Here is a 19,249-nt window from a genome sequence, read left to right on the forward strand (position 1 = left end):
AAATAATAAATTCTCTGAACAGGTTAGCCAATAGCTCATGCTGCAAGGCTCTGGTTTTAGATCACCATTTTGTCCAGCTTTCTGGGCTGGTATCTTCAGAATAGTTCAGTCACTGAACTAAGAAAGAAATATACTTGTCTTTGGGTTTTGGCTCCTGTTCAAAACACACTGCAAGCAACTCCTCCAAAGCATTTGGATACTCAAACTCTTTAGTTTGGTCTCTGCAAGGTACTGGCTAACAGAGGTTTGATAATAAATACATATATAAGTGGTCAGAATCCGTGGATGCTCAGCAGATCCTTTAAGTACTTTTATTCAATCTTTAGGAAAACTGGCTCTATAAGAATGCCTCTGATTTGAGTGCTACAGGGACAGAATTTGAACAAAACAGGCAGAAACCAGGGTAAAAAGAGGCTATGGTTTATAAGAGGAAAGAAAGAATTGTGAGAGAGGGACAGAGGGACAAGGGAGACTGAAATTAATTACATTGCAATACTGAAAGTCCGCAAATTTGGGAGTAGGAAGGGAAAGGGGACTGAGAAAAGAAAAGGAATTGCAGAGGGAGCTGAGAAATAACAGACACTTCACAGAGGAATAAGGTAAAAACAAGCACAAAAGATTGATGAAGATCCATGACAGACCAAGGACCGCCAATAAGAAAACACTGACAAAAACACAGAGATCAGAAAAAGATCTAAGAAGTTTGAGTCATACTGAGTGCAAACAAGCAGAGCTGCAGCAGCCTGCAAACTGGGAAGGAGGTACGATGGCAAAGCAACAGGATTAGGCAAAGATGAGCTGGAAGCAGAACACTTTACATGAGAACAAAGAGAATTTAGTGATTCTCATCCCAGCATCTGAAATGGTTTTTTTTCCCTCAGCAAATGTCTGGGAAAAATTAAAAACATGTTCTCCCCACCCCCATTAAAACTGGGGGATGAAAGTTGTCTATTGCCATCCGTTATCTAACTAGCTCAGAAGGTTATAGGGAGGTTATTTACAAATTTTGTAAGTATCAGCTTTTTCTTTCATGAAGATCTGGTGGTTCGGTTGTTTTTTGTTTTGTTTGTGTTTTTTTTTGTTGTTGTTGTTGTTTTGTTTTTTTGCTTTTTTGCTTGTTTTTCCTCTCTAAATTGCTTTCTCTAAAAGGTTAGTTGTGCATACAAAAACATATGTATAACTACCCAGCTTACAAAGTCAACATCAAGACAGAGCACTGATTGTGCAACTGCTCTGGACTTTGTGTATACATACTGCAATGGTGATCGGTAGCTTAAGTGATGCTTTTCTCTCCACAAAACCCCTGGCTCATTCCCGTCAACAGTGGGCAAGATCTGAGAATGAACCAGAACCACAGTGGAGGATGCGCTTGCTCCATGAATAAGCAAGCTAGTTGCACATGGTCTGAGGAACAGAAAGTAGAAATAGAGGATGAATTTGTAGTTACAGAAGATAAACTGTAGCGAAGGAGACTATCACTCTTCTTCTACTGTTGTTGTCTTCTGTGGTGCTAGGCAAAGTGCTTAAACCAATGAGTCCAACACTTTGAGTGCTTCTCAGGTTCTGAGTGACGAATATAAGGTGCTGAGTCTGATTAGCTGGAAGGCTGTGGGATTACTGCTGGGACAGAACTTTGTATAAGGTCTGGATATATAAGCCATTTTGATAAGGAGGTTTCTAAACACCTGAAATCAAGCATTCAGGTATTTTCCAATTTTATTCAGTTAATCCCTTATTGGGATTTTTTTTTCTTAAATTGAGACACCTTCTCCCTTTTCTCACAAACGTAACAGTTTAAAAACACTTTTGTTAAACATTCAGATGCTATGGTAATAAGTAGCTCACAAAATTCTTTGAAGCAGTTAATACGTACATCAATGCATAATACATTTTTAGCATTTGGTAAAAATATTAAAGAAAAAAATGTGATCTGGTTGTTTCTACAGATTTATTTATTTATTTGTACCTTCTGCCATCCTCAGGGACTCATGCAATAAAAAAGGGACTTTGTGAAAGAGACCCTCACCATCAATGTCTATGGGATACCTCTGGTAAAAGAACTTTTTCAACACATTATGGGAATGTCACATAAGACTGCAATCTATCAAAAAATATTTGGAAGAAAGATCTGGTAGCAAGCCCTCAAGTACCTGAGTGTGGTAAAGCAAGTAACAGAAGTAACAGTTTCTTTATAGAATATTTTTGTATTTATTTGAACTTGATACTTCACAGTAAAGTAAACTATGTCTGCTGGAACAGGATAGGTGATTTTTGAGATACATTCTTATTTAAGCACATTTCAAAGCAGCTAACAAATACATTTTTTCAAAAAAAAAAAAAAAGTCTCTATAAAAATTAAAATGTACAATAATCTTTTATATATCTGATAGCCTTCATGGAGAAATGAGTCCTATCTATGTTGAACTTCAGATTAACCCTGAGTCAAATTTCAGGCTTACAGCCAGTTTCTGGAAAATTTATGCACATGAGCAAACTCATGTGCATAATCATTGGAACAGGCTGCCCAGGGAAGTGGTGGAGTCACCATCCCTGGAAGTCTTCAAAAGACGCTTAGATGTAGAGCTTAGGGATATGGTTTAGTGGAGGGCTGTTAGCGTTAGGTTGGAGGTTGGACTCGATGACCTTGAGGTCTCTTCCAACCTAGAAAATTCTGTGATTCTGTGATTCTGTGAAACTCCTTGAACTCTGAATTAGACTTTTATAAGAACACCTGAAGGGTTGTACCTTTAGAAATAAGATTTGAAAGAATCATCACTTCTAAGTATAAGCGTATTCAGTATTACCAAAATAGCAGAGTTCTGCACAATAGCTGGTACGTTTAGAGTCAGCCCAGCTGCAACACAGGGTAATTGCATCCTGAGTCAAACCAGGAACTGCAGCTCAGAACAAGGCAGCATGACTGCAAGGTCATAGGGAAGGTTGTTTCTAAACTGGGAAATAACCCTAAGTAAAATACTTTATTAGAAATTACAGATATGATCCCTGCTGCATGTTCTCAGCAAGGGATCTAGATCTTGAATCTTATAGGAAATGAAATATTTGCATGATACGTAGAGAGCTGAATATTTTAAGATCTGTCCCACAAACAGGACGTTTATATTCATTGAAACAGGACTCATTTTGTTCAAAGCAGCCATAAGTATTGCATTTGCAGATTCCTTTATGCAAAACTACAGAACCAGCTAGAAAAATCCAGTGCACTAAGTTATGCTTGATAGAATCCAAATTGTTTTACAAGGTCTAGATGTTCCCATGTGTTTGTTTTTGCAAGGTGTGGAAGTTTGTGTTTTATACTGTTGTGCTGGGGTGCACAGAGAAAGGTGCAATTCTTTACATAAAAAGTCAAATATTCAGAATCCAAAGAGGAAGTGGAAGTCATTTATAGTGAAGAAAACATAATGATAGTAGAAGCTGCAGAGAAATTTTACAGAGACAAAATCATCCTTCACAAAAAAAGCTAGAGAAATGCGCAGGCATTAGATCTCCCCAAAGGTTCTAGAGAGACATTTTTGCCAATCTGGGCTATTAACCACTACTGGTGACTCAGTCTATTCCTTCAAATATCTAATCTTTTTTATAGTCCCAATAACCATTCTGCACATAAAGGCCGAAAAAAAAATAAATTACACACAATCATTACTTTCCTCTAAATTTAGTAATCTCTAAAAGATCATATCTACTCTACTTAGATAAATTTATTTCCAACCTACAAAAGCTGCAATGCCACAGAGAAATATTTTTATGAATTGAATATCCATACTTGAGGCATTCAAGTACATTTACATGCAATGGCACCCTTAGAAAACGTGTGCTTTCTGGATGTAGGTAATATTTTCTCTTTCCACAGCTGACAACATTTCTTCATTCATACTACCTGGATTGGAGTAGGAGGTATGCACTGACGTATACTGTCATATACTCAACTACTACAGACGGAGATTGTCTGGCTCAACAGAAACAACTGGATGAAATGTGTGATGAAGACATACTGTAGCACCCTGAGCTCACCGGTCAGAAGACATGGGCAAAGGTTTGGCTCTCTGGGGTACTTTAATTTGTCAGGGTCCAGAAGTAATTTACTTGAATAAATTACTCCTGTACTACTACTTCCTCATGTCACTATACCTGTGCAGATTTCAGCAAAGCAAAACAACAAATGAATAACTATGACAGTAAAACCTCTCAATCAGCTACTGTCTGAGATAGATTAAGAAAAGATGGGCCAAGAGGAAAAATAGCACCACAGGGATAAGAGACAGAAGGTTACATGGCTACTGGGAGGTATGACTCCTAAGAGGTCATAGATAGCTTTTATTTTGTCTGTAAAGTTGCAATGCTACATTTGTGAGCAAACTGGCAACTAGCCCTGATTGTTTTTTTTAGAAACAGCATGATTTAAGAACTGGAAGAAATACATTTGCCAGAGTCACTGGTTCATTACACAGGAGTCTGATCACCAAGCAGGTCACTACCACCTTCCCTTTCCTCCAAGCTGACTCATCCAGCAGACCATAAGCATCTCCATGGAAGCACTGCGATTCCCTAATGGAGAAAAGGAATTGCTCCTTCTCACCCCAAAATTTCAAACTATGCTGCCAAAGCATCTCAGAAATGGAATAGAAATGATACTCTGAAATTCCACGAAATACTGTTTCAACTCCTGATGAATTTGCCAGTTTCTTAAAGACCAAAGAAAAAACAGAGGGCTCATTAAAAACTCTTTGTGTTGCCACAACGTGCTGGGGCAAAGGCTTGGGAGATATTCTTCATGCTCAGTTTTGAGCCTGTTTGCTTGGTAAAAAACATTTGGGAGCTGAGGGACAAAGGCATTATTAATCAAAGTACAAGTCCTCTTCATCTTCAAATAAAATTTCAAACAATTTTCAAACATATCACAGGAAATAATATGGAAATGATTGATAGTTAGCAGAGCTACAAAGATAGTTATCATTAGGCATCAGGCCTGCTTTAAAAAAAAAAATCAACAACTAATCTGTCAAAAAAATCTTTCAGCAGAGATAATGTTCAAAGACCACAAATTAAACATAAATTTTTGAAAGAATTAATTTTACTCAGTTGCAGGGAAAGGATACACTGTGGTTCATATTAAACACATTCAAACGTTACTTGATGTATAAAATATCAGGATAGTGACCTACAATGACAGCCTTGTACTACATTAAGATTCACAGAAGTAATTTTTAGGACACTTTCAAGGACAGATATTAATTTTACAAGTTGATATATGAACCATAACTGTATTAACAGTAAGAAAGAAAAAAAAAAAAAAAAGTCCTCTTCTACCACTACTTGTGGATTCATACAGAAGAATAAATTAGAAATCCGTGATTATCTCAATGTCATGAATATTTGCACATTTTAAAAGCTCAGCCATTAGAAAATGCTGCTGAACCAATTAAATGTTCCAGAGATTAGAGCACACTTATCTTGAGTTTACTTTCTCACAGCAGTTCCTACCGGGCTCAAGTTTGCTTTGCTCTCACCCAGGCAATCTACCAGCTGCAGCGGCAGCCATGCAGTAACAGGCATCCGCCAGCAGCAATTTGTCTCAGTACCAGCAATAAATGACTCAGCTGCTCGTGTCATGCTCCAGGAGTCACCCTGCTAACATTATAGCCTTTTAGCATACAGCACAGCATCTTTTTTCCTCCACCGCAGGTTGCTGTTTTATTTATTTTTTATTATTCCCCATATCCTCTTGCTAAAACGTGATCCAACTGACCTGATCACAAAGGAAGCTAACTTTCACTTCTTATCAACCACGTGGTGTTGACTTAAAAACAAGTGTGTGCCAGGTAGTGTCTTTTCAGAAAGGGTGTGAAGGTGAAAATAATAAATTTCAAATATAAAGCCAGTAAAAACATTAGAATAGCCCTGTTAAAATTGAAAGTACCCTCATGCATGCTTATTTTTCCAAGTGTTTTCTGTTCAAATTTTTGTGCGATAAACAGATGTTGTTCAAAAATACATTAAAAAAATAGGTTAATGCCAAGAGAAAAAAAATAACCAAGACTTGCACACAAATGTATAAGAGCCAGACTTTTTTACATTTTTTTTGTAAAGCTGGGCTTTTTCTTTCTTTAAAATTTTAATTTGAAGCCAGCAGGGTTGTGGGAAAAAGGGGTTCCCCCCCTACCATGGCCAGAATCATGACTTCACAGCTAACAGTATTGCATGCAGTAGTGAAAACTCCTGCATCAAACAGATAAAATGGTGGATTGGGACCACTTCAAGGAGCTGAGAAAAGCGGAAGAGCAAGAGACATGACATGAGAAAATAATAAACAGTAGCCTTGTATGCCCATATGGTAACAAGATTGAAAAAGACTGCAAATTTGAGAACTAATGCATCTGTTGACAACAAATAAGGGATCTTGCAGTGATCTGTGTCCCCTACTGTTCTAGCTCTGCAGCTCTGATTTCTGTAGCAGGTTCCCCTTATCTTTATGCTGCAGTTCCTAACCCTGACTTCACTGTGGCCATTCACGGGCACCAAGTAGAGAAAACAAGCCTTTAACAGACGTGTTCCTCTTGAGAAATGCTCCTGGTGTGAACAACAAACAAGGCCAGCAAATCCGTGTGCCAACAAAAATAGTTATGTTTCCTTAGGTCTCTGCAGGGCTGCAAATGACAGTAGCACCATGTACTGAATCTGAATTAGAAACATGTCACATCCTTATCCACCTGCTTATTAAATCAAGCTGAAAGATATTTTGACATTTTAATAGGAACAGTACCAGCAGAAACAAGAAACTTCAAGACTATTATTTTTATGACAGAGTAATAGCAAGAGACTGCTGTACTTGATGGTAGGATAATACATGAGACAGTATAAAAGCCTGAAACGTGCTCCAGAGCAGTAAAACAGTACGACCTTCCAGCAGCTGGCAGTCCTATTGGAAAACACTGCACAATTATGGCAGAGTTTGGAAACTGCTCCTTATTGAAGAGCAGGGCTCTCTCTCTAGAGTCTCAAGTTGTTGACCAAACAGTCCTCTGAAACTGACCCTGTGCAATCAAGCCTGACATGTAAGCCCTAGGCAGACACTGCACAGCTCCATGCAGATTTTTGTTGGTACACAGCAGCAGCCCTTGAGGAGAAATGATCCACTGCAATTTATATAGGCTGCTCCTCAAAGCATGGCTGGAGAGCCAACGTGGCAACACAATGTTCAAGGGAATTAATTTACTTCTTTAAATTACGAAGCCTGCATTTATTGCAGCCACTATAGGCTTTTACTGGCCAGCATAGTGTTGAAACAAAGTATTTTCTATGTATTTCATAGTTGTAAAACACTTAAATACTTTACAACTGATAGAAAGAAGAATATCATGCATACGTAATGCTTATACTTTTGGTGAAGAAAGTCAGGTGATCTTGAGTTTAAACCTTACACTTGATGTAGTGCTGCTTGCAATCAGTAATCCAACTCAAAAGCATCACATCAATGCAAGCAAGCTTTAAATCATTACCTGAAAGACTGAAATATGTAGCATAGTAATAAGAATTTTACCAATGTATTTCTACCATATTAGGTGTAAAATACTACATACTTGGCTGTGTAGGCAGGCATGAGCTGGCTATTTGTACAAGGATGGCAACGACCTGTGGGATTCAGCAGAGTATTCTGAGCTTCCCACAGAGTTACAGCAAGAATTTTAAAATCAGCAAAATAAGCATCAAAGCCTGTAGAGCAATGTGAGTTTTTCAGGCGAGGGTATACTAGGCCTATAAAATACAGTGGTACAATTGCAAAATATAACAGCGGGACTAAATATCTAAAAAGCTTCTAATATTATAGCCTGGGTTGGCAAACAATGCATTAGCACTGCCATGTTTCATTCTCTTACTTTCCTCCAACTTCATACTTGGCATAGTAAGAATGTTCCAGTTTATAATGTGATTCTTGAAGGTGCATCTTCAGGTACCTGACAGGCAATAAACAGCAGCCTGTAAATATACATCACAGTTTGCCTCAGGTTGGCACTTCCAGAAGTCAAAAATATCAGCTGAAGCATCCATTCTGTAGCACCACAGAAATCAGGAAATCAGAAATTAGAAATCACAGAATCACAGAATCGTCTAGGTTGGAAGAGACCTCCAAGATCCTCTAATCCAACCTCTGACCTAACACTAACCAGTCCTCCACTAAACCATATCACTAAGTTCTACATCTAACTGTCTTTTACAGACTTCCAGGGATGGTGACTCAAAATCCCCTTCTCAAAATCTGACCTTTTTTATGGCAGACACGTGAGAACTCAAAACAGAAGCATATCAAACAGATTGTCAAATCTGAAAAATTGAGACTCAGATAAGAAATAAAATGGTACTAAGGCTGAGTTTCCATTACAAGTTTAAGAGAAAAATTCAAATAATTAAAAAGTTTAAGAGAAAGTTTACAAATCCAAATACTTATTATTGATACTGTCATTAAAAAGAATTGCTGAAGTTTTAACCTGCAATTTGCACTGAATGCAAAAAGTTACCTTTCAAATTCCCATACAGCCACAACAAAAATTAGCAAGCGTATTATATTAAATAGCAAAACTGAAGTGCAAAACAGTGGGTGAATACATAGAAACAAAATACTTGGTTACATAAAGAAACACCAAGTTCATTAATCTAGCCTTCTGGGCTGGTCTCCACATTTCTCACACTCCCAACTGTGATACTGTATAATTTAAGGACAACCTACATTGTGAGCAAAAGGAAAAGAAAATGCAAGAAGAAAAACAACATTCATACAGATGGATTGATATGTTTGTTATATTTATTTATTTATTTTTACAATTCCTTCTGTGGTGCTTTTGCAGAGTAAAGGTCACTGTGGAGGAAATGCATTCATTTTGCAAACTTCACACCACCACAGTGAACTGCAGGTATTATTTTTAGTTCTCCCCTGCACTAAACAGAGAGTGAATCTGAGGCATGGGGAGGCATCGTGCCAGGATGTAAACCCACTCCTTCTGAGCTGGCTTTAATCATGCTGTCTTGCTCCCACTCTGCTCCTGTGTTTAGGTCAGCAAATTTCCTCAACACTAAATTCTGTCAATGCTAAATCTGAACACATATGCATACACATATGTCACGGACAATCTGGATGTGTTTCATCATGAATAATTCAAATAAAGTAGGATGTGCTGCTCCGACTGAAAGGCCCACTTGATTTTCTATTTTGGCAAGGCTTGCCCAAGAAAGTGCTACTGAAGAGTAGCCAAAATCTTGCCTCTATTTATAATGTGTTTGGTTTACAAAAAAAGCGGATCCTCTTCACAAACTGTTGTGTAGAGCTCAAGCTTGCAGTCCCCACAGAAAATTAAGCAGCTCTCATCAAGTATGATCACAAAGTCAGGCCAGAAGTATTTTCTACAGAAGGCACACTCTTAAAAATATTTCTCTATTCAAAGCAAAGTCTCGTACACAAGCCTAAACAAAACGTTAGAAAAAAAAAGCTGTATTCTCCACAAATAGCTACCAGATCCTATAGGATTTACACACTAGAGCAACACATTAGCATCTTAAATTACCTTTCTTGCTGGATTCAGTTTTTTTATTGTTTGTTAGTTTTCCTAAGGACAACTACAATGGCTTGTGTGGGAATCTGTGTCTGAAACAGCTGATATTGCCACAAAAGTACCCTGACGGTGGCTGCCATTTGGTATTTATTTCCACTGCCAAGCATGGAAGCAACTTGAATACACAATACTGTCTCCTTCTAATCTGCATAACAGCAAGAGTGAATTTCTATGCCTCAGACTATCAAATCCATAATTTTGCATGCTGTGACAGAGCTGGGGCAGGCAGGAATCACCGAGCTTTTTGTGTCTACTGCAGCCCGCCCATGCACATCAATGTGAAGGTCACACACCAGCTTTCAGTACAGAGCACAGCCAGAATTGGTGAGCTTTTTTGTTTCTACACTTCCAGCTGGGTGCTCCTAAAGAGCGCAACTTGTTCCTCTCTGGCAAACAAGGCTCTGTTAAATACATGCTACCCTACTTCCATTTTTATTTGGAAGTTCTACCACAATTTGATCTCCAGTTTCAAGCCAAAGCAAGAAACAAACCATGAGAAGGCATATAAAAATGTTTCAAGTTATAGCATGGCATGTCCTAGACTTTCACTGCTCTCTTTCTGAATAGTTACCCTAGTTTAGAAATACTCAAGAACCCACAGACCACTGGCTACTCCCAAAGTTCCTGGGACATTGCTTTTTTTTTAAACAAACAAACAAAAAAAAGCCAAAAAGAACACAACAGGAAACCCACATTGGTGTCACAGAGTACATGAAATATATTTAACATCAGCATCCAAAAAAATTAAATATTTATTGGTCTTGCTAGGAAAAACAAAACTGAACAGTCTGGAAGGCAGTCATTGCTATGCCCCAGAGGATAATATTCCTACTTCCCACAACATGTTTTTAGATGCATCACAGATCTCTAAACAGCACTGTGCAGATCTACACGTTCTTGCCAAGACGTGTAATGAAATAAAACATAACCCTAGCCATTATAACTGAGCAAGCTGCTTGTTAAGGTTTATCAATGTGCAAAAATGAACCGCGTGACCGAAAACCACTTTAATTAAAGTAAGCTACAATGGGAGGGGGAAAACCACAGTGACAGGGATGGTGGAGTAGGGAAAATGCTGCACTTGCATGGGGTTGGTTTTATCTCATCATCTAGTGGCTTCTGCAAGTCTTTTCGTACACCGTTTGAACTCTAAACAAGGATCTTCTGTCATATTTGCATTTTAAATTAATCCTTCAGCAAATGCCACGTGCCCAGTACAGTACAACCCTGCTCACCTTCAGTTGTTCCAGAAAACAAGAAAAACTTCACCACATTACCCTTACAAATTTCCAGAAGAAAGAATGTTTCAAGTTCTAAGTACAAAGAGAGAGAATGATAAAGAAGGGAAATTACAGATTCTGTGAGAAAGCAATCGGATTTGAACAAAGATGAAGATAACTCACTATTACAAGTAACTAATAAAGTCAGGAAATGTGGTTTAGTAGATACAGTTCCGTCAAAGCACTAGCAGAATTTTCTAAATTTAATTAAAGAAAAAATTTTTCTTTTTGCAGTTAATCAACTGAAATATTTTGCCTCTCTTATTCGAACTGAAGAGAACTGTAATGTATCTAGGTAATGGTTATTAATTTGTGACAACTTTCACAAGGTGAAAAATAAAATTTAAGGCATGTTTTACACGTATTTACTCTATACCATCTACCCTGTCTTAACAGCCTTCATGGCAGAATGGCTTTTAAAGCATGTCTCAGGTTTTAAGGAACTAAAAACCAAGTAGAAGAACGTGAAGAACCATATTTAAGTTCTTCAGCTGAAAGCATACAACACTGCATTTCAGGAGGGTGAAACAACACCCAGGGGCCCTGCTGCTGACATGGTTCTCCTTTTTCTGCCCAGAGAGAACCTGCTCAGAGAACAGGGGAAGTCTCAGCAGCACCAACCACTCCAGAGGAGAACCAAGCAATTAACTTCTGATTGGGAGCCCTAATTCCCTGCAGCAAGGAGAGGCAGGACCGACTCCTTGGTTTCTTGTAAGGAGGATGGCTTTAGGGAGCCTTCACGTCAAACAGCAGCCCATAAAACGTTATTGCAAGCAGCGTCGCAGATGTTGAGAAGTAGAAAGGAATGAACATAGCTTCAAATGTGTAGATTTTGTGCTGGTAAAGGAAAATTGTGTTCAAAATGCAAAAAAGAGAAAAAAAAAAAGGAGAATAATATACTGCAGTTTGGGTTTCAGTGAGCCCCTTGGAGGTGTTTGCATGTGCTTTTGTTTGCTTGGTGCTTTTCTTTGTTTATTTATTTTGTGTGTGGTGATTTTTTTTCAATGTTGTTTTCCCTGTAGTGTCTAAATATACTACTAGATCTAATCCCCTATGATACAAACAAGTTTGCTTCTGACAAATGCTGAGAGGAAGATTGAGTTACCAGACTACTCTCAGATCTGCAGAACAATCACATATGTCTATTTACCCAACTCGCTGATCCACCAGTTGTCACCTAGTTAAAACACCTGGAAAGGGGAATAAAACACTTGGAAAGGGGAAAAATATTCATGAATGAACACACTGATACATAAAGATGATGTGTGTTCTCTGCCGAAAGTGATCACAAAACAGGTAACATACTTTTTGCAACCTTGGTGCAGCCCCCTCCACGTTTCATGATTTCAGCACCCCTCTAACATTTCCAATGTTCTCTATTGTCTTTTTACACTTTGAAGATACCTTCAGAGCAGGTGCGTTTGTTTCCGACATCACCATACAGTATCTTGCATTTGTGATGCTACAATTTATTTGTAAATCCATGCTATTCCATATGGTCTTCATGCACCTATTTGTGTCAGAAGAAACAAGGTGATAGATGTGGTATTACAATCTATAAAGAACAGAAAAGCACAGATCCTGTTTAAGAATTGAGTCACTTCACTTTGCTGCCTTAATTGTGCTGTCCAGCTGCCCTCAATCACTGCCTTATTTCTGACCTCTACAAGACTTCCAGTAGGTCTGGCCTTTTTATTCAGTGATCTCCCTGTAGTCTCTAAAGCTGCTTCAGAGCACTGCAGCAGGTGAAGGTAGATGGTACCATAATTCACATATGGGACAAATGACAAAAGTCATTACACTGAAATAAACTCTTCTCTTTTTTCTTGTCTCTGAACTAGAAAGAGTACATGAAACCACAGAGAAAACAACACCAGGTGGCAGAGGACAGCTGGCGCCATGAGAGGACCATGCCAACACTGCTATAAGTTCTGCATGACCCACAGCCCAGACAGCAACCCCCACAATTCGCCTCTGAAATTCATCACAGCGTTCACCTCGTTACCTCAGAAAAACACAGGATGGTCAAAGAGATCCAGGCAAATTGGGAAAACGCATGGAAAAGATGCAAAGAAGGGTGATTCTATACCATCTTTTAGGAAATAGGAGGTATGGGAAGAAGTCAGTTATGTTACCATTCTGCAATGACTGTTTAGAACTCTAACCTTTTTTTAGCATTCACTTTTATAAACACTAACTTTGGTCTCAGATTTTCACCACCCCTAGAAATCAGGCTCTCTCTATTGCCAACATATACATAAGCTAGCCAAACTTTCTGGAAGTTAGTTTTCTATTTAATTATTTTTGAAAGGACCAGCCTCTACATTTGAGAAACAGAACAGAAAAATTTAGAAACATCCTCAGAAAAGCAGGCTTGATTTGGTGTGCCAAGATGCATACAAGCTCCTTTCATTAAATCAAATAGCCTTATTTTCTAGTCACTGTGTTACCTACAGCCATTATCACTGAGGTTATATTATTTCATATATTTGCCATCCTATATTTTATTTTACCCTTTGGAAAATGAAATCCTTAGTAACATCCCTTCTATTCCTGAATAATGGGTTGGGTTTCAGGAATTGCAAAAGGAAAAATGCGAGAATTAAACATATGTATAAAGCAGATAAGAGAGCACTCAAAACTATTCCCTCTTTCCTAAACATTAATCAGAGATAAAAGGCTACATAGCAACACTTAGAAACAGCTAACAATTTTATTTTTTTTACTATTCCTTAAATTTGGACTTGGCAGGAAATCATCATGGACAATTTTTTCTTTTCAAAACTGGAATCTAAAGATAGCTGTAAAAGCCTAAAATGAAAACCACACCCAAAAAAAAAAAAAAAAAAAAAAAAGTGCTGAATCTGTCATTAAGAAAAACAAAACAAAAATGAAACCTCAAGCTCTCAACATTCAGTTCCATTTCCCAAACCTTAGGTCAGACATTATTTAAATGAAAATCCAAGACTTCATTTGAGTCTCTGTAGCCCATACAGGCTGGAGATAATGAGGCTGCTAGCAGAACAATTCTGCGTTCATTGCAAGCCTTTAGCATTCACTTTGTTTTGAGTCATTGCTTTTTAATTTCTCATTCGATGAGTGAAATTCTGACCCACACAATCTTAGAGAAAATTCTCCTTTGTTCTCTCCAAGACTTATTTTCTTGATAAAACTGAGAAAACAGATCTTTTTCATGGAAAAGAATTACTTCTTTCCTCTGCTGTCAAAGCGTGCTCAGGTCTACCTAACAACCAAGCCATGCATCTCTCATTTCCCTCAAAACCCAGAGCCCATCTTTTTCCATCATGTTGGTTTTTCCTATTTAAAACACAGCTTACCCAATGACTCAACCTGTGCAACAGTTCTCATATGGATTGAAACAATGCTGTGCATACGTATGTAATATGCCAAGAATTTGCATGGATTCAGCCCATGCTCCTATGTTACATATAAAACAAAGCACAAAATCTGAATGCGAAGTTCACTATCTGACTTCCTTCTTCAAATGTTTCCAACTTACATTCGCTAATAAGAAGCCTTACAGAGTGTGATCTTATCATAACATAAAAGTTTCCTTCAAATAGCTAAAACTGGAGATTTTGTACTGATGCCTTGTTTTCCAGAACAAGCTGTCCTATGGCCTTGCTTTACTGAAATGTATTATCTAACAGACAATTAATACTCACTTGCGATAGACAAACAATTTTGACTTTTAGCCTTTGCAGTGATTACAGAGCAAGGATTTGAGTTACAAAGAGGTTGCCTCCAGCTCTCATCTCTAGCCCTCTATACCTCTCTAGTTCTTACCACAGCTTCACCTGGTCAGCAAAATGCTCCAGTATTGGCCTGAGACAGCCTAGTGCCACTAACTTGCAGTTGCAGCTATGTTTGAGATGCACAAAAGCTAAACCATACTGAGGTCTGTGAATTGGAGCAGTTTTCTTCTCAGGGCCAGCTTGGATTAGTTTTGAAAGCCATAACAATACTTAGATGACAGCTAATAAGGTTTCTACATACAAAATACATCAAGTAAGTTTTTTCTTAACTGGAGGAGGTTATGATTATGTAACTATCTTCACTAATAAGAAGCAATTACAGTATAATTAGATTTAAGATTCCAGTTCAGGTTAAAAAAAATAAATCTCATAAGACAGACTTACTCACTTACTAAGAAGAAAGCATACAGTCTAGATAAGCACAAATAAAAATAATTAAAAAAAAAAAAAAAGAGTAAAAACAGATCAGACCATATTCTTTTGGCCAGAAAACAAGTAACTCCAGGCAGTCGTCAAACCATATTGATCTGTTTCAATCAAAATCTGTTTTACAGGATAAATTCAGTATTTCACAGTAAAAAATCATTGAGACTGAGGTTGCAAACACTACTCAAAAGGGCTTTTCTTGGTGGCTGGGAGGACGGTATGCCTGCTATATTTAGAAACTAACTTTTGGTTTACTAAAAGAAAATCTGTTCCTGTGGTTGTGAAGAAAATCTGCCAAATGTAAAATGAGACAATGCTGTCATCTGATGTGTACAGACAGACTCTGTGCATCCTACATAATTCTCAAATGACAGCAGTGCAAAACTAACACACCTCTGGCTGCTATTGAGAAGCTACTAGCCAGCACTAAACCAGACAACTACCCTCATCCAGTTCAGCTGGCTCCTGCCACTTTAAAAAGTTATTAGAAGCAGTCAATACTGCAATAGTTCTGAATGAAAAAAGTCAAAAACTTTCATTCCCACCCTGACTAGACAGAGAGTTCCAGGAGTTTTCTCTCCCTTTTGTAACTGAAGAGACACCCCCCCGAGAAAAGCATCTTTGCATCCACCCCCATACTGACAGCTGAGCTCTGAGTTTGACGCTGTGCCAAGGTACTACTCCAAGACAGCAACCAATCCACTGACTCCTCCTTTTCAGCTTTGCCTACAATTTGCAGGTTTTCAAATAAAATGTTCGGATGTACCACTTCACTCAGATGTTTTTCTTCAGTCATGGCAAATAACACTAAAAGATGTTATCTCCCTGCCTTACGTTGCCAGGGCATATATATTGTGTTGGCTTTTTATTGGTCATGTGCTATAGAAATTTGCAGAAAGTATTGCTTTCTTTTGCAAACAACATCTAACTTTGCTGTAATGGTGAACTCACATGCATCCTAGACACTGTGCAATATTTCCAGTGGACTAAGCAATGGACTTGAAGCCAAATTTTTCCTTCAGCTACTCTGTATCCTGAATTACAGCACTAGCACTAATATCCTGGTAGTTGTATGTTACCATCTGACTTTTGTAATTTTCATCCACCATTGAAAATTATGGCCAGCTCTCTTCAAAGTCAAAAACTACAAGACAGCTCCTGCAGCCTTCCTTCATTCCTGAGTGACCTTGACATGCTGCTGAACTTCATACCACCAACAACAGTAATAACAGCACGGCCACCATGGCTTTGTGGTCAACTTAAGCTGGCCTGAAGTTAGTTCAAGCTCTGAAGAGGTCATCCCACCCTTCCTTTTCTTAGCTACTCCTTCCTACCTTGTGCCTCCAGCCTACCTATGTTGATATATACAGTGTTGCATTGCAAAGCAAACCAGGGAAGTGGTTTGGGACCAACCCAGCAGAAGTAGGTGAAAAGCAAGTTTAACTCGAGCCAATTCCCTGATCCCATTTGTCATGCGGCAGCACAAAAAACAGTTGTAGTGACATGAGGACAAAGCCAAGAGGAAGGTATGAGAGGCTGAGGCTTGAAGAGGGCAGGATTGTGTCTCATGGCAGCAGTGCCAACTTACGTTGGCTGGAAGGAACTATGGCCCAACAGCAAAAATGAGGTCGTCTTAAAATAACAGCTGTGAAAAATACTTTCTAAACTAATATGCACCATGAAGCTCACATAACCAAGATGAATCAGATGCATGCACTTAAAGATCCTGAAAGTGTGCAAGAACGGCATCTGTTTTATAACAAACAAGAGTATCAAAAGAAGATTTTCAGAGCTAGCGACTCGCAGCCTGGTCTCATCCGATCAAAACTAGGGTTAAGCATGGATCAAGAGACCAGCACAGACTTAGCTAACCAAGCCTCTCCAGTTGGTAAAGTAACTTAGGAGGGAAAAAAATGTGGAAATTTCTTTCCTTTTTGATACCTGAGAAAAAATAAATTACCCATTAATCAGATAGTCGTGAATCATATAGCTGGCTGTGTATCTACTACCTTTGTTGCAGCTCTTTGGAAGCCTGTGCCAAGTAACCCTCCTGTAATGGCCTTTTATTAATGATAAAAAGGTTAAAAAAAATCTTGCCAGATAAAATTTAGACTATACTGTCAGAATAAGATAGGAATTTATAAAAGGGAATTTGTTCATACTAATAACTTCCTTCCAAGGGAAGACTTTACCTGTAGTATAAATCTAAGTCTATGCACATAAAGACATTCTCCTCCATGAGGAATGAAAGAAAGACATATGGATGTATAATCAGTTTAATCAGAAACAGCATCCCAAATGTAAATGTGAACGTGAGAAATACCAAATGCAAGAGGGATATGCACCCCGTATCTCATAGCATGAGGTTGCCTTACAAAGCCATGGCATCAGACCAGAGCTACCCAAGAAATAACATTCGTCTCAACACCTTCTGCCAGCAGCAGGAGCCTTCAGTCCATATGGTCAGACTCATAAAAGGACATCGTGGCTGCACCCTCGCCAGACGCCATCCCCTCAGTTTCACGCTCTTGCTGCGTGCTCTCCTGACCCTGAATTCCCTTTTCCTTGGCAGGGCACAACAGTGGCAGCAGCTGCCAACAAGTTAAACGCAGTTACCTCTGTTCGGGATACCTCTCATCCCATCTTTGATGATGGCTCAAGCCACAGCTAAGTATGTAATCTAAACCCCTCCAACGTAACAATCTCTGGCAGCACATTTGCTCAAATCAAAATTAATAAAGGAAAAACTTTCAGTAAGATGAGTCGTTTTGGTAAATTCCAGTATGTCCACCTACATGCGTTTTTTCTCTATACGTGCCTCTGAAAAACTGGGAGGAGGTGTCTTGACTTATTCACCCAAGGTATTCTCAACCAAAGGCCCTTTTCTTGCCGCCACCACGCTAAACCAGCAACCAAACCCAATTGTCAAACCGCACTCCAAACAGGGAGGAGACAGAAGCCTGCCGCTCCACATTTGACGCGCGAGCCAAAGCCTGTTGAGGAGTCAGAAAAACACGGTCTTGCTGTTCAGTTTTTTGTTGTTTTTCCCCCCATCTGGCACTTTATCAACAATGCCTCCACCCAAACCTAGGGCTGTTTGGAGCACCAGGGAGCGTGCCTGGGCACAGCTGGGCGTCCTGCCCGCTGGTCCCAGGTGACGGCTGCTGCGCAGCGGTTGACGGCACGACCACTGCCACCATCCCCACCACCACCACGACCAATACCACCACGACCACCACTACCATCCCCAAAAATACCACGACCAACATCACCACTACCATCCCCAACGACACCACGACCAAGACCACGACCACCTCCAACCCCAGCCGCCCCCACTCGCCTGGTTGGGGTCGGTGGCTCGGAAGACGTGGCAGGCCATGGGGGAGTCGGGGTTGTCGGGCTGCGCCTTGATCAGGTAGGCGAAGTAGGTGAGGTCGTGGCTGTTGTGGACGAAGCGGGCGATGTGCTGCGCCTTGTGCTCGAAGATGAAGACGGCGGGCGCGGGGCTGCCGGGGCGCCCGGGACCGGGGCTGGGGGGTCCGGCGGGGACGCAGCGCAGCGTGGGGGACCCCAGCAGCAGCAGCACCTCTCGGGCCGGCACTCCGCTGCCCAGGGAGCCGCCGGGCTCCTGCCGCTGCCCGCGGCGCCGGATCTCGGCCATCAGCCAGGGCAGCATGGGCAGCGTGGTGCGGCGGTCCAGGCACGACCAGCCCACGTACCACAGCCTGAAGCGCTTCTCCGCCGCCGGCTGCGGCTCGGCCGAGGGCTGCAGGGGGTGGGAGAGAGGCTGGACCCCCGGGGGGTTCTCCATGGCCGCGGCCGGTGGGCTCCGGGTGCGGCCGCCAGGGCCTGAGAGCTCAGCGCGGGGCCAGAGCTAAGCGCGCATCCCGGCACGGCTCGGCACGGCTCAGGTCAGCCCGCGAGGACTGGGGGGATCTCCGCCGTCCTGTCCTTCCCCTCCGCTCCTCCTTCTCCTCCTCCTCCGCCCACCGCCCCGGGGAGGAGCGAGGGAGCTACGCCCCGAGCGGGAGGGGACGAGGATGAGGAGGTCCGCAAGGGGAGGAAGGTCACCCGGGGGAGGGGGGTGTGTGAAGGAGGTGCGGAGGCTGCCGGGGTTTTTCCTACTTCAATTTCATCTTAGTTCTTT

The 19,249-nt window shown here is 40.4% G+C and overlaps 1 protein-coding gene across 2 annotated transcripts in view; it reads right to left on the minus strand.

Annotated features, from left to right (window-relative positions):
- Positions 1 to 19,049, minus strand: part of TBC1D4 (TBC1 domain family member 4) — a 110,305-nt gene extending 91,256 nt beyond the window's left edge. Inside the window, exon 1 of one of the 2 annotated variants that reach the window (XM_084506346.1) lies at positions 18,443 to 19,049. In XM_084506346.1, coding sequence (XP_084362472.1) covers positions 18,443 to 18,913 — 471 coding nt within the window. In that variant the 5' untranslated portion in view covers positions 18,914 to 19,049. The remainder of the gene's footprint in view (positions 1 to 18,442) is intronic. The other variant, XM_084506347.1, reaches the window with a different exon arrangement.
- Positions 19,050 to 19,249: the final 200 nt, after the last annotated feature.

Source organism: Aythya ferina (genome assembly GCF_964211825.1).
Source record: "Aythya ferina genome assembly, chromosome: 1".
Classification (NCBI taxonomy): Eukaryota; Metazoa; Chordata; class Aves; order Anseriformes; family Anatidae; genus Aythya; species Aythya ferina.